This window comes from Rhea pennata, chromosome 23 (assembly GCF_028389875.1).
Source record: "Rhea pennata isolate bPtePen1 chromosome 23, bPtePen1.pri, whole genome shotgun sequence".
NCBI lineage: Eukaryota > Metazoa > Chordata > Aves > Rheiformes > Rheidae > Rhea > Rhea pennata.
This window is the reverse complement of record NC_084685.1, coordinates 3133816-3148588: the sequence shown is the minus strand read 5'-3', so window position 1 is coordinate 3148588 and position 14773 is coordinate 3133816. Positions and strand designations below refer to the sequence as shown.

Genomic DNA, 14773 nt, shown 5'->3' with positions numbered 1-14773 from the left:
AGATTTTTTTTTTAAGTGACATCTTTCTAAAGTGATAGAAAGTAACTACACAACACTCCTTACAGGCAGCAGCGTCTTCCCCACAGTGTAACGATATACACATATTTTTCCTTCCCTCTGTATTCACATTGCTATTCTTTAAAACACTGACACTCTTTTCTTTCCAAAGGTATTATCAGGACGCTGATGGTCTTATAATCATGAAAAAGCAGCTCAGCCTTAATTGGCAGAATTATATTAGCCATAAAAAATGCATATTCCCATGCTTTCTAAGAGGGACAGTGAACAATAAACTACCAAGAACTCTAACTTCATTTCTTCCATTCCATTAACTTCTTCTGCAAGTCCTCCGAATTTAACACTCCCACACAAATCAAGGAGGCCCCTCTGCTGATGGACTTCAGGCATAACTCTAAATAGCTAAAGTAGTTCCACACCTCTCCAGTGTATCACTCATTCTTATTACCTAGAAAAGACTTTCCAAATTGTCTGAGTCTAGACAGAAAAGATTCCTTTGCTAAAACAAACACCAACTAGAAGTGAAGGTTGTTACAGTGCCATTTTTAGCTTTTATAGTCCAAAACCCAACACAACTGATGAAGTAGCAAACATTGCTCGGAGCTGTCACACTAACTACACTGCAGTGGATTACACATCGCTTCTTCTTAAGAGTCATAAGGATTAAAAATTGTTAAAATACGGATTCTGATGCATAGTTTTGAGATGCTTTAGGTATTCTGGGGTGCGTATTACCTAGTTCAAATTTATAAGGTCTCAGAGATTCAGGCAACTGCAGCTTCAGCATCACTAAGGAAAAGGAAAGAGCGCTCCACCAGAAGATGTTTATTGCTTCCCAGAAATCTGGCAGCAGTTACACATGGTCTCTTCTCTGAGATCAAGACACCGACCTCCTGCTCCACTAAACTTCAGCATACTACTTACAGAATGAGCGCTAGCTTCAGAAGCATCAAAGTGATCATTCACCGCTTCACAGTCATCATCACATGATCGTTTATTGACTCGTGGACTACTGGAAACATTCTTGTAGGCGAGCTCTTGGCTTTCCTCCATTTAATCACTGCCTCATTTGTTTGCCAACAACATGTTGTTACCTATGCTTACCTTTCATTTTTATTAGGCAATCAGCATACACATTCGTGACAGCCAACAAATTCCAAAGCCCGTATCTTAAAATTATCTTGATTCTTAACATATTTTTATATGGTCCATTAGAAATATGCCATACAACCTGGTAACAGTTGCTGCAATCCCATTTCAGAGCTTGACCTTAGATTGGCCTCAAAGCTTAAAAGCTAAGCAGCGGTTATGTAACAGCTGTTAAACATGACGGAGTCACGTACGAAACCTACAACACCGTTTGAGTGGTTGTGCTGAATTGCTGAATTTAGCACTCTGTCCAAGTTTTTATGGTTTAGATTTGGTACAAGCTATGCCTTGGTTGCACAGGTTTGCATTAAATATAAAAGCCACACAAAGCCATCAAACGTGGCAGCATAGTAGAGCCTCCGCAAAAACCCACCACCACTCTGAACTCAACAGATGCTTTTTAAGATTGAAAAGACACCTCCAGGTGGCTCAAGTAAAGTGAAGCATGGATATAAACTTCCACAAGTACATTTTTCTTTTGTTTTCACTGCTTAGGCCAGAACTTTATGACATATGCAGCTAAAGTTCAGCATGCAATGTGTTCTTCACACTGTCTGATAAGCTGTTTTACCGAGCTGTCATCTCAAGATGCAACAATTTTGGCTATGACAGTCAGAAGGAATTTGGAAACTGATACAAGAACGTTTGGGAGAAGGATCTTACGTGAAGACAAGAACCACCATCCTGGCTCTGCCATCTGGAAAACTACATATTCATACTATCAGCCTCACAGCAGACATTGGATGCTTTTACCCAAAGAGCCTAAAAAGCATAAATTCTTAAGAGACATCTAGCAAATGGGAAAGGTATCATTTGCAGGATACAATGCAGTAAATCAAGCCAAACAGCAACAAGACATAATTTTCCTGGCAGCAAACACATCCTACACCATTCTAACAAGTGTATTTTCAAAGACATCTTTTACTACTGTCAGTTACAAGAAAAATAAATAAATAAATAGAAAGCCCAAACATGTAGCAACATTTGTCTCTAGAGGTTTTTCATCTCACATTTGCTTTGGTTCTTGTACTCAACAGAATTAAGACCCTTAACAAGTGCTGTACAATAATTATCATATTTAATCTGGTTTTCAAGGCTTTTCAGGGTTTTCAAGACAAATTCTGCTTCAGCACTACACTGATATACTATTTTCTCTCCACAAAACTTACAATGTACTAATATTTAATAGCCATGATCAGTGCAGACTGAAGAACAGTTTAGGTACAGAAATGGCACCGAATGCACAGACAACTGAAAGCGTCTCACCTAAGGTTGCGGCTGCTGCAAGTCCGGCAGCATACGGATCTGTTCCTGGAGGAGCGGCACTGATGATATATGGATTGGGTACAAAGGCAGCAGGAGCTAAACCTGCTGAAAACATACCTGTCAGTAAAAACAAACTTGACTAGAACTGCAGCCCTACCAAAATATTTGCAATAATCTGGATGAAAAACCTACTGACTAAGCAGACTGGAACACAAATGCCTGCGTTGCTTTAGTATTTTCAAGGTTTTTACGTGTAGTATTCTATAGGTAGCAAGCAATTATTATATCTCCCAGGGTGTTATTACAACAACCTATGGAGGATTTAAATAAATGAAATTCAATTCCAGAGATGAAGTGCCCCATATGGAAGGCCAAAGTGGCAAAACAAACTATACTCAATACCCATACCTGCACAGGTATCTCTGCAGTGCAGATACACCCTTACTGTTTAGGGGGCTATTAACACCAGCTAGGTATTAATCTTAGCTAATTGCTGAGTTCCTGTACTCCAATTAATTAGTTTGAAAGCAGCTCAGGTATGTCTGGATAACATTGCAGTCACTTAACTACTTATCAGCGCTGTATAGGTATTATCTTCCTCTGCAAAGAAGCATTTTAATCAGAGAAATTACTGGGGCCAAGGGGGAAGGAGAGGGGAAGGAAAGATGAGGAGAGAAAAGGTGAGTTAAAAAAGCTTCTAAAAAGAATTTTAATTCAGGTCTATGCCTGAACTCCAATAAACATGAAAGTGCACTGCACAGAGCTGAAAAAGTTCCAATAAGTTTATATTGGATTTCTAGGTAGGAAGAAAACTATCGTTTAATTCTGATTTTTCTAGAGTCTTTTAACCCTGAGATAATATAGTATTTCTCTACTACTCTCATCATCCACATGTAGCTTTCTACAGTTCTCCTGTTTTTCTATGCATGAGATTAAGGGCATTCTTCCCAGTTAATCCATACCGTTTTAATAATGTGAACCATGTGTTAGCATAAATTACATCTTTAAGTTAAAGTCAGACCCAAGGAAGCCTAAAATTCTATACTGTTGCTATTTTAAAATGAATTTTAAAGCTGAGCCACAGGAAATATAATCAGGCATACACTGAACTATGCATTTTCCCCTCACTTCACTCTGGTACTTACCCTAATTCATGTCTGACTCAGAGCAAGCAAGTACTTCAAAACGTTCTCATTACTGAACAGCATTCGCAGTCAGGGCAAGAGTGTCATTTCTGCCAGACATGAATGCTCTACAGCTTTTAAAGTGTGCAACAAGGTATCTCCAGATTTTTTCAAGTAAATCTTCAAACAGTATACTTCCACTTGTGTTTCAATTACTAACTGGCTGCAAAAACATAGTTAGGATTCTCTGAAGCCTAGCAATCCTTTTCCCTGCCATTTCCCAAGAGATTGAGGACTAAAGAGAGTAAGTCTAATAAAATGTAATTCAATAAGTGCAAGACTTACCTATGTGAGGCTGATGGGCAGCTGCCAATGCATACTGCTGCTGCTGCGCGGCTGTTAGCTGCTGAACAGCAAGTGCATTCGGTCTTTGGAACAACTAAAGGGGCAAAAGAACAAATATGGTTCTTTACTCATGCATCAGAAAAGCTTTCTCTTGCTTCCTGTTAAAGCAACTCCTTACATTAGATGTATTTTTGCAACTACAGACATTCCTCTTTAAAGGGAGAAAATCTCAGAAGGACACAACCCCCTCCCCCTTTGAAACCAATTGCTCGTGTTAATCCACCTGAACAACTATCCTTAAAGTACAGCCAAACCACAGTCAGAGTTTTCCTTCCAAATCCCAAAGCACTGTTCTGCTATTACGCAATGTCCCAAACCCCCTTTTTCCAATTCTTCCTCAAATGCATCCTCTAACTGCAGCCTGCAGATCACTAGCAGCTCACGCAACCGCTTCCAGGTCTTGAACAACACTAGGTACATTAAAATGCAGGCAGATCCCTAGACAACCCAATGCTGTTTTCACAGATGCTCGGAAATGGCCAGTGAGACAGCAGGCAGACTGTAAAACTAGGAATGGGAGAGATGATGCTTCTGAGACAGCTTCAGAAGTGCTCCAGACTCACGAGTTTATGAAGCCCAGGACAACGCTTTCTTTACCTGGTTGCCTGTCGTCTCCAATATCATCTATGCAAATCCAGGAAAGGAGCGTAAATTCTTCTCTGACCACAGACAAAAACCAGATCTTGGGACTTTGTGGTAAGTCATCTAAAGCACAGTAACTTTACCTAGCTAATAGCTCACTATAATCTTTGGGAGTCATGTAGAATATTACTGAGAACAGTCATTCTCAACAAGAAAAAATAAAGTTACATTAGTCTTTAAAGACAGAGTATTTTTACTTAACATTTTTTTCTATCCATCCCGATCCCTACTATTTCCTGCCTTCCTGGGTTCAGCTAGATGCTTGTAAGCAAATGGAACTCGCTCTCTAAATTATAACTTCAGCTGATTTTCATTCAGCTCCAGTTAAAACATTTAACATACATGCTGAAGAGCTATTTCAAAAATCAAAGCAACCCTGCTTACTTTTAGAAGTGATTATTTTCAAAGTGTGAACCACTGCATGAACTGCTGCGATAAGTGTTTTTTCTCTTTATTCCCTTGAAAAGCATGACCTTGAATGCTCTACAATTTCCGCACCCACTAGCACTGTCCTGGTTCAGCAACAACCAAGTTGCTTCAGGTATTGGAAGAAGCAATATTAATTCTGCCCATATTTTGGGCAGAAACTTAAAATCATCAATAAGAAGCATAGAACCATTTTGAAAAATGTGTTTTCTTATAGGTAAAAAATTGGACTTGCTTCTCCTAAGAGCAGGATGAGCAACTGTGCTGTTTAGATAGCAAACGTGATGGGGGAAAAAAAAAAAAAAGGAGATAGCCTACATCATCTATTTTCTTCTCTTTTTACACGTTCGAGAGGAGAAACAATATGTAGGAGTTCAGCACCAGATCTGAGATCCAGAAACAGTTAGAAGATGGACTGCTGATCTTGCAAGTGCTAAAAATACCGTCGTAACTATCTGTTCTCCCCAAAGACAGTTAACTCTTTAAGATGCTGGGGGGCCCTCTGCATCTCCAACAAGCATGGAAGGCAGTAACAGAACAAAAACGACCCCCTGCTCCTCTGGTGGGTGTGGATACCTCTAGAACAGCCACCCTCATTCTTGCTATTTTTCTATTGACTTCAGTGATTTGAGCTTTTTTCAGCTGCAAACACTTCAGTGAAACCTTTAGTTTTCATATTCTTTTGCACCGCGGGGTTGGTTCATCCACTCTGCTGAGTTGTGTTCTGCTAAGGGAAGTAGAGGAGGAACCTGCTAGATTCATCTATCTAAAGGGCAGAAGAAGCACTAACCTTCCCTGCAAATACCTTTTCTTCTGCTCAGTTCACATACGTGACCATTTCCATGCTTCCCAACTGCATCTTAGTGATTTTTTTTTTTTTAATTAGAGGTACTAGCAAAAAAGTACACTACTCAAAAGAGGCACATTTCACCTGCCGCTGTTGTGGTTTTTGCTGCCTGCCTGCTTCTCTCCTTCTCGTGAGCAAAGCCAAGTGCTGTCATATTTGACATCCAGATGTACAGGTACCAAATGCAAACTCTGCACGTTTTTCTTTCGTTGAAATCGAGCCACCGCATCCCAGAAGCTCTGCACATGGCTTCCGTCAACAGCTGCTAAGAGTTTGCCTAAAGGCTCAAGTCAGGAGGCTGAAAGGATGCTCCTTTCTTAAAATTACAGCTGGTGTAACAAGTCGTAACAGAACAGGCTCAAGGTGACCCATGTGGCTTGTAAATAAGTTTTAAAATGCAGTTCCAGAAGGTATGAAGTGCAGCGAGCATGGATAACTAACTGTGCGATCAGCACGTAAACACAGCGGCAGTCTCCAGGGGTGACATTTCCGTGACTGCTTTTCAAAAGTGACTTCCCAAAGTTTCTCCAAATCTGCTTTGGCCAAGACAGTTTAGATAGAAAAACAGGCATCATCATCTTGAAACTCAATGCTATCTGTATCACGGAATCTAATGCCCCTTAGTTTGATGTTAAAGGCTCACGTTTTACGATCTGGGAGAGGCAAAAGGGAAGAAAGAAGAGCAAGAAGGAGCACAGTGTCTGCCCAGAGTCCTTTCATCTGCTGAAGAAAAAGATTCAGCAAGAGTATCCACGTTTGCACCCTACAGTCCTCCCTCGGTGAATGCAAACAAACCTAAAGACTAAGCTCCAACTTTGCTGTGATTACTTCCACAGTCAATATTCCTGAATTTCACTAAAACTGCCTGCAAGGGAAAAACATGCAGTCGTTCAAACTGAGGAAGGGTTGGATTCCTTCCATCTGCAGGAGACCTCCTCTCAAACCTTTAACCAGGAGTTTCCCTTCCAAAGAAAGGGCAGATAGGCGTTGGTATTTTAGCTGCCGACTCAGTGAGTGACCTCTCTGGCTGCCCTAAAGGACAATCGCCCTGAGCCTATAAACCAAGGCTCCACAATGAATTTAGCCAGAAGATGTTCAGTGCAAATGGCTAAAACTTTTTGCAACTGTGGATTTTTTGAAGCGTACAAAAGGAGGTGGAGCCAACCAACCCCGAGCAGAACTTCAGGCTTTATTTAGCCAGATAAGCTCATACGCCAGGCGGGCTCTGGGAATCATCAACCCTACATATTTAAGAAGCATTATTAAGGCCTCAATGCACTGTCTCCATCTGCCGACAGCAGCGACCTATATTCCAAGAAACACAGATGAGCAAAAAGTAAAAACCCCATTAAAAGCTTTTTGTCAACTTATTTGGAAGCCTATTTTGCATTAAATAAAGGTTACACTTCATACCAATGTTATATCATGCTCTCTTGCAAGTGAAACATTGAAATCTCTTCAGAAGGAGCATTAACCAGAATTTACAAAGTGAGGCTGAACTTAAATCACATTTATACAGGATCACACTCATTAATGGTGGAAAAAAACATACAACTAAGTGACACAGTTCAGGAGAAATTCAGTTGTACTGCTCTGCATCTCAAAAATGACTTTTTCCCCCTCTCTCACGCACACGGGTATGTACGAAGTACCATTCCCAACCTATAGCGGAGCCATAGATGGAATTGCAAGAAACCAGAACATCTATTATACAGTTATGGAAACACTGCAAGATTAGATTTCTGTAATCCAGTTTCTTCTGCAATATAAACATCTGACATCTCTAATCAGATTACGGGTGGCTAAGACCTTCCTTTCTTAATATTGCTTTTAGCTGTACTTGCCTGTAATCCCTTCAAAGTATATGACGTTTTCCAGTGGTCCAAGAAAGACATATTTACAAAACTAAACAAAAAAAAAACCCCACTTGGTTTTGTTCAAGATGCATTTCCTTCTGAAAATAATTGATTGGGGAAACTATACTTCCAAAAGTCATATTTTTTTCATACAACCTGTAACCAGCAGGCAGTGAGCATCAAGAAACGTTGGTGCTGGATATAATGTATTAAGAAAACAGGTTCTGTTCTTTGAGCCAAGGTACATTGCATTTATACAAACACACGCTGCAAAATTACATTTGGCAGTAGAGAGCGCGAGTCCCTAATCTCAAATACAGCATTTATGTTTACAAAAACCTGTCATTTGAGTTTACCATCGGCGTTCTATGACTGTATGTAAGTAGCTATTGCAACAAAGCTGAAATTTTAAAATAAGTGAAATAAAATAAATCCCTATTCAACAGATTCTGCTCTGCTTATTCTCAGCATTACTTCAAGCGGGCCGAGAGTCCCAGCCACATTCAGTGGATGCAGAGCTGCATTAAGTGCGCCCGGACTCCTGCTCTCCCCCCACAATTCTCAGTTCAAAGAAACAATACAGAACTGCAGCTTCACAGATAACCCAGAAGAAAGTTTGAAGCATGATTACATTCAGATTACATCAGCTCTACAGGAATACTACCCTCCACCTTCTACAAAGAGAAATTAGGCATGTCTGCAGAGCCGCACAGAGCCAGGCAATAGAAAGCCGTATTACGATTTGCTTCTGAAAATGCAGCTTCCAAAATTTTTATTGCCACAGGTTAGGTACAAGAGGTGCCCAATTTGTAAGTCTTACCTTCTGCCAATTTGTAAGTGGCAGAAAAAAAATTAAAAGCTACTTTAACTCATAAGTGAGTCTTAACTGAAATAGGAAACACTGATAGACAAAATGCAAATTAGGCTCCACATTTCTGCAGTTACTCTCCTAAATCTAATGGTTCTTTAAAAAGCAATTAACTTAGTTAGCGCTAACACATTGTTTTTTAAACATACACAGATTTTATTGTTTAAAAAAGCTGAAGTAATTCTTGCATTCAGCCACAGAGTAAGACAAGGAAAAAAATAAGCTATTTTCAAGTCTTTTTTGAACGGCAAAGCAGCTATTTAGCTTAATCATTAAAATCATTTTCCATCATTAACCTCCCAAACATGCTACATAATAAAACAACCAACTAAGCTATAACACAGGTATTTACATTGCTTTAAAGACTCATAATTATAACTATCCAAAAGAAGGCCTTCAGTATAAACACAGCAATAGTCTTTCCCAATTAGCCTATTTTGCTAAAGAGATCAGACATTTCAGAAAACCCAGGAATAATTATATACTCTTGCAGTCAACTAAAACAAAGGATTTTATTCTTCGCGGACAGATAGAATACTAACAAAAGGAAAGCAATAAAAGTTTATGATTGTCACCCAAACTAGCAGGAACAGGAGTAGATTAAGAGTCAGTCCTTGGATCTTGGCCCAGCATTCAAGGGAGGCCAAACAGTAAAGCAAAGACTTGCTTTACTCGTCCAGGACAAGTAGTTTGGGCTGTTTGTGTGGGAGAAAAGGTCAAACAATCCCGTTGGGCAGCAATAAAATTGCAGAGGGTTGGACTCTGATCTCAATAGGCTTTAAACTATGTAAGTAAGAGCAAGACAGTTGAGACTCATTTTTTGTTCATATTCCATCAAGTTTACTCTGACTCAGCACTGCAAGGACCCCGAATCAGGACTGCGACACCAACACCTAAAACTACTCCAGCCTTTAAGTCACTTCTAGGGCTTAAACGTTTTTTGCTTGGCTGTACTTTTTTTTAAACCAATTAAAAGCTCCTTCCCAATGCAAACTCACTTGAAAGTTAACCATTATTAAATCAACAGCACTTTTCTGCGCATAACTGCTGTCATTATACATCCTCAAAATTGCTCTTCCGATTGCCACATTAAGCAGATCTCCTGCATCAAGCTCACTAGCAGGATACCTGCAGCACTCTATTACAGAGAGATAAGATACATGGCATATACATTATGGAGTAGTTCCGTATCTGCCCCAATCCACCACCAAGATGAGAATCTGATCTCCTGCTAACCCCACACTGACTCCTTTAGAGGAACCGCAGCGAGGCGAGCAGCAGCGAACATAAATACTCTACCTGCTGTTGGGAATTGTAGTCGAAGAGCCCCACGGTTGCTGCAGCTGAGTCCACAGGTACTTGAGTGCCAGAATAATCAAACTGAAGAGGCTCCATGCCAACGTGCTCCATGGGATCCAGAGGAACACTCTGGGACTCCATGTTGGAGAAATCCTCCACAGGCTTGGCACCATTAGTACTCGCCAGCTGGGCTAAGCCCTCTGATCCATTCTGGTTTGGACCCAGAAGATCCACTTCACTAGCAGAGTTCTGGCAATTGCCAGGTGTACGGCTGCACAAAAAGGAAAGACCTATCAGTAAGCACATTCATTTAATGCAACATCAGATAGTGTCAATTAACAGCAGCAGGCACCTGCACTGGCCAGAGTTGCTTCTGGAGATGTTATATAGGAAAAGTAAAAATGGAGGCTCTGACCTACTTCTCTACATGAATTCTTCAACACAATGTGCAAATAATAATTTAAAAAGCATACAAAAAGCACACAGAATTAACCAAATAAATCCTCCTCCCCAAAAGACTCACTATAACGTACATAAAAACAAATTCAATTTCACTTTTCTCAAGTGAGGAAAGAGTCAGCCATGACCAGACAGGATTTCAAAGCTGCCAAAGTTATTTTTCATAAACCTATACAGCAACTATTTACAATTTAGTCCTCTGGCACTGCATCTCACTTTAAACTTTGCTAAAGTAGCTGTCATGGTTTCCTAATTACCTAACATAAGCACTGAAGTGAGGAATGGTTCATCTCAATTTGAGGACCATCAGTATGTGTCTCACAGCACATTTGTTTTGCTTTTACAGTTTTCCTGTATGTCAACACAACAAGGCACCACGAGTAGGTAGGCTAGCAAAAATTTCAAAAGGCTGTAATTTCTTCAGAACTGCGTGGAAAAAAAAAAAAAAAAAGAAGTCCCAAAACCCAACAATAGTTTAGACTACTATGTAAGCCAGATCAACATCTTCAGTAGGTATTTCCACAGGAATCCCACACAAGGCAATTCAAAATTGGCATGCAAATAAAACAAAAATATATTATACAAAACCAGGTCTGCGCAAACAGGCGAGAGCTATGAGTTTCCCTCTGCCTTCCTGCAGTGTTTCCCTGGGCACAATGTGGTACGGCTACAAAACTGTTTCAATGAGCTCTTTCACTGCTTGTAACAGCAGAGAAAATCTTAAGGGTGACACTAATTAATACCTAACGATGCACATACCTGAAATCTTTGACATCTGCGTCGATCCCATTCTGCACAGGCAAACCATTTGTTTTATCCATCACATCCCCCTCCTCCTTCAGATCTCCTAATTTATCGCCATCAAACGTGCCCTTATTTTTCTTATCTCCTTTGTCATTCTCATCATTCTCTGCATCCCTTGGCCCCTAGGCAAAAAAGACATTATTTTAATAAGTCTAGTTTCCAGATCAATTTTACATTTTTTTTTCCCCAGAGATGGTAGCAAATCAAAGAAACATATCGTAATGAAATAAGTCACTTTCAAACATTAGTTATAACAAATAATAAAATTAAAAAGCCAAATAGTCAACCACAGTTGAAGAACAGAATTTAGTTTTCATTTTCTTCCAAAAGAGATTTTATCATTTCTTCTGTTTCTTATTATTAGCTAATCAAAGTCTGACTCTGTCAGCAATAAACTCCTGCCCCCAACCTTGAAATAATTAAAAACAAACACACACTATCCAAATCCTCTTTCTAAACGGAACTTAAGCACTTCAAAATTATTTCAGCAGCTTCTAAATACGACACTATGGAGAGAAGGGCTACACAACTCAATCAGTGTGCCAGCAACCTCCTCGCAGTTGGACGTTACTGCGACTCGCACAGCAAACTCCCAAGGCACAGCACGTGTGCGAGCACTCAAGTCAATCACTAACTTAACCATAGGTTCATTGTATCAGTGGTGTCACATCCGAAGTGTGTCTATCCTTGTATGTTTGCGTTTTATTTCACTTGGGAAGAGAATAAAGGCTGATGATGCCACGGGCAGAGTTCTGAATGACAAAAAGGAGTAAAGAACAATGTAATGAATGATATGGAACAGCAAGGAAAATGTAAACATGTATCATGGATAGCTTTGGTGCCACCATGAAGACAGACATTCAGTCGCTGTCTTCCACTGTAACTGGGAAAAAAAGTACTTCGCACATGACAGGGCATTTGAATCCCGCATCAACTAAATCATTTTTCCGTTCTTCTCATTTGGGATAATTTGTTTTATATTTAGAACAAAAGATTGTTCTTAAGCAATCATCATCTGATATTTCTTCTTAAATAAAGTAATTGTTCATTTATACAGAGAGCAGAATTGGAAATGCCAACTATAAATACAAGTTTCGGGTCCAATTCTCATCCACACAATGCAGCATTCGCAAACGAGACCCCGAGTTTCAGAACTGACGTCCTGACCATTAACACTATAAAGCAGATACATCTTTGGCCCAACACTGTGTGACAAATTTTCTCTTTACTCTGACTGCTCAGCTTCCAAATATCATCTTTTTGGGGCTCAAGGGTTCAACAAAATTATTAGGTAACCACTAACGAGCGACAAAAACAAGAGGATGGATGAGGGAAACCACAAATGGGTTTCCCCAAAGAGATGAGCGCAGTAGGTCAACAGTAACAAAGCTTCTTCACTTTTATGCTTTGCACCACTTACTGGACACCACTGAGCTATCAGGTACAGCTGGGATGCAGGCTTTCTTCCCAGTCTCGGAACAGGACTTGGGTTATGCCGCTTTCTTGCCACATCCTTAGATCCGAGGTGGCAGTTACTGTGCTCCTTTCACCCCTCCGTGAAGCACGGTGACTAATGACGCCCTTTCTCCACGGGAAACAACATGCCCTTGAAAGCATTCCCATACTGGAGTGGCATTTCTAACTGCACGATGTTTTACCATCACTGTATGCAGCTTTTTGTTCTTGGCAAGGAACAGAGCATCCACACGCACATTCAAAAACCACAGCATATACATATATTCGCATACATTTCCAACCACAAGTTTAAGACAGCATTACTGCAGGTACGCTCATCCTCAGCATCAGGGAACGCTGGCTACCTTCACATCGCTACCCACCACCCATACTGCATTCTCTGCTCAAGAACAATTGTTATACTCGCTAGCCTACCCGCTTAAGCAAAGAGAACTAAATCAAGAGCAAATGAGATGAACAGGAAATATCTGTCTTTAGGAAGGGATTAGAACAAACAAAACAACAACAATAACAACAAACAAGCAGTAAATGGAGAAAACAACATAATGGGAACTCAAATTTCACAATTAGGCACACTTACAAATCCTCCTTTCCTTAGGCAGGAATCTCCAGGAGATGAGCTCAACACATACTCCACCATGCTAACTCCAAGTCCTCCACTCTCTGACCGTGGTGAAAGCACCGAGTTGACTTCACTATTCACATGAAAGCCCTGACCAGGTCTTCTCTGAACCATAATAGGCTGGGAAACAGAGTGATCTGGAACAAAAACATGTTTAATTCTTTTAAGTAGATTCAACTATTAAAAGGAGGCAAGTCATTAAATACATACTCTTTATTGTTTTAATTGTACTAATGAGTTCCAGCTTTTGGACTGATGATGTCCATTAGAAGGCGGCTGACCTTCCCACTTGTGAAATACTAGAACTTAGTGATAACTACATTCAAACACCGAAAAATATAAAAATTAGATTTCAGCAATTTAAGTCTCTAAATAAATGCTGCAGTTAATAGAAGAGCTTTATTAAAAGGAAAAACTAGAACTTTGCTTTTAGTATAGTGGAAAACAGGTAGTCTCAATTTCAACTGCAACTGTCATTTAGAACATCACTGTAAGGTTACATCATTTTATACTTGTTTCCTTGGTCATACAAATTAGCACATTCATATTTCACAATTATGGTTTCTCTTTGCAGCTATTTCCTCAAGAAAAAGAAGTCTGAGAACTTCATTCTGTCTTCTTCACCCCTTGCACCAGCTCTATACCTTTATTCCCTCTAAAGCATGAATTTGTTTGCAAATTCAACCCAAACTGACCAAGACTGTGTCCCTCCGAGTCCTTACAAGCTCTGCAAAAATTGCTGGCCATGGGGGAGAAGGTGACCTTCCATCCTCACTTAGGAAAGGGAAGAAGCACTCAGTCTCTGCCCATTCAAACTAGCAATCATCAGCAATGCAAAAATAATAGGCAGAAGATACAGTATTTGCCAGGGGATAGAGGAGGGGACATGGAATGGTATTGATCCTGTAGTTTCCAAATATTTTAAAGCAGGCATAAGCTATCAAGAGCATTAGTTCCATTCTGTTGTTGCTCCTAGTCAACATTTTCCTGCCTTCTCCCTCAAGCCAGGACAAACATCTGTGTGGCCACAAAGCGAAGTGGATTGAGGAAACTCTCCTTGATTAGATTTCTCCCAGAAAAAAAGCTTATTTTAAGCCAAATCAATCCCCCAGTAGGTTTCATTGCACTGCTGCATAACCACTTGTACCATGAGCAGAGGAAGAAATGAGTGACTTGCATGAGACAGGACTGCTTCTTTTAGCAGCACTGGCTTTAAATATTTCCAAGCTACAGCTTCAACTATAGCAATGAAGAAATAGAGCTATGTGAGAGGACTGTAGTGCATACTTTGGTGGACACGGACAAGTGGGAAAATGGATGGAATGAAAGGTATCTTACAGAAAACCAAGCTTCATTAGTTCTGCTGCTCATGGAACAAAATAGTCTTCTGGCCAAGGACACCTCTACACCCCACCTCCTCCAAGTTCCTCTTCTCTGTGGAAGTGACCTTGAGCAACTGCTCAGACCATGACTGTCCTCTTCCTTTTAGATGAGCAATAAGGGGAAACTATT

General features: G+C 40.2%; 1 protein-coding gene and 1 non-coding gene across 8 annotated transcripts in view; both read right to left on the bottom strand.

The window, feature by feature from the left end:
• PUM1 (pumilio RNA binding family member 1) overlaps window positions 1-14773 on the bottom strand; it is a 74871-nt gene that overhangs the window by 28985 nt on the left and 31113 nt on the right. For 4 of the 7 annotated variants that reach the window (XM_062593856.1, XM_062593859.1, XM_062593858.1 and 1 more), the window contains exons 5-9: window positions 13220-13398; window positions 11119-11285; window positions 9901-10171; window positions 3903-3996; window positions 2434-2550 (exon numbers count right to left, since the gene is read on the bottom strand). In XM_062593856.1, the coding sequence (XP_062449840.1) occupies window positions 2434-2550; window positions 3903-3996; window positions 9901-10171; window positions 11119-11285; window positions 13220-13398 (828 nt within the window). The remainder of the gene's footprint in view (window positions 1-2433; window positions 2551-3902; window positions 3997-9900; window positions 10172-11118; window positions 11286-13219; window positions 13399-14773) is intronic. The other 3 variants (XM_062593861.1, XM_062593862.1, XM_062593860.1) reach the window with 2 other exon arrangements.
• Window positions 3590-3675, bottom strand: LOC134150459 (small nucleolar RNA SNORD103/SNORD85). Its single transcript, XR_009960658.1, has one exon. It is a non-coding gene; the product is annotated as a small nucleolar RNA SNORD103/SNORD85 (small nucleolar RNA).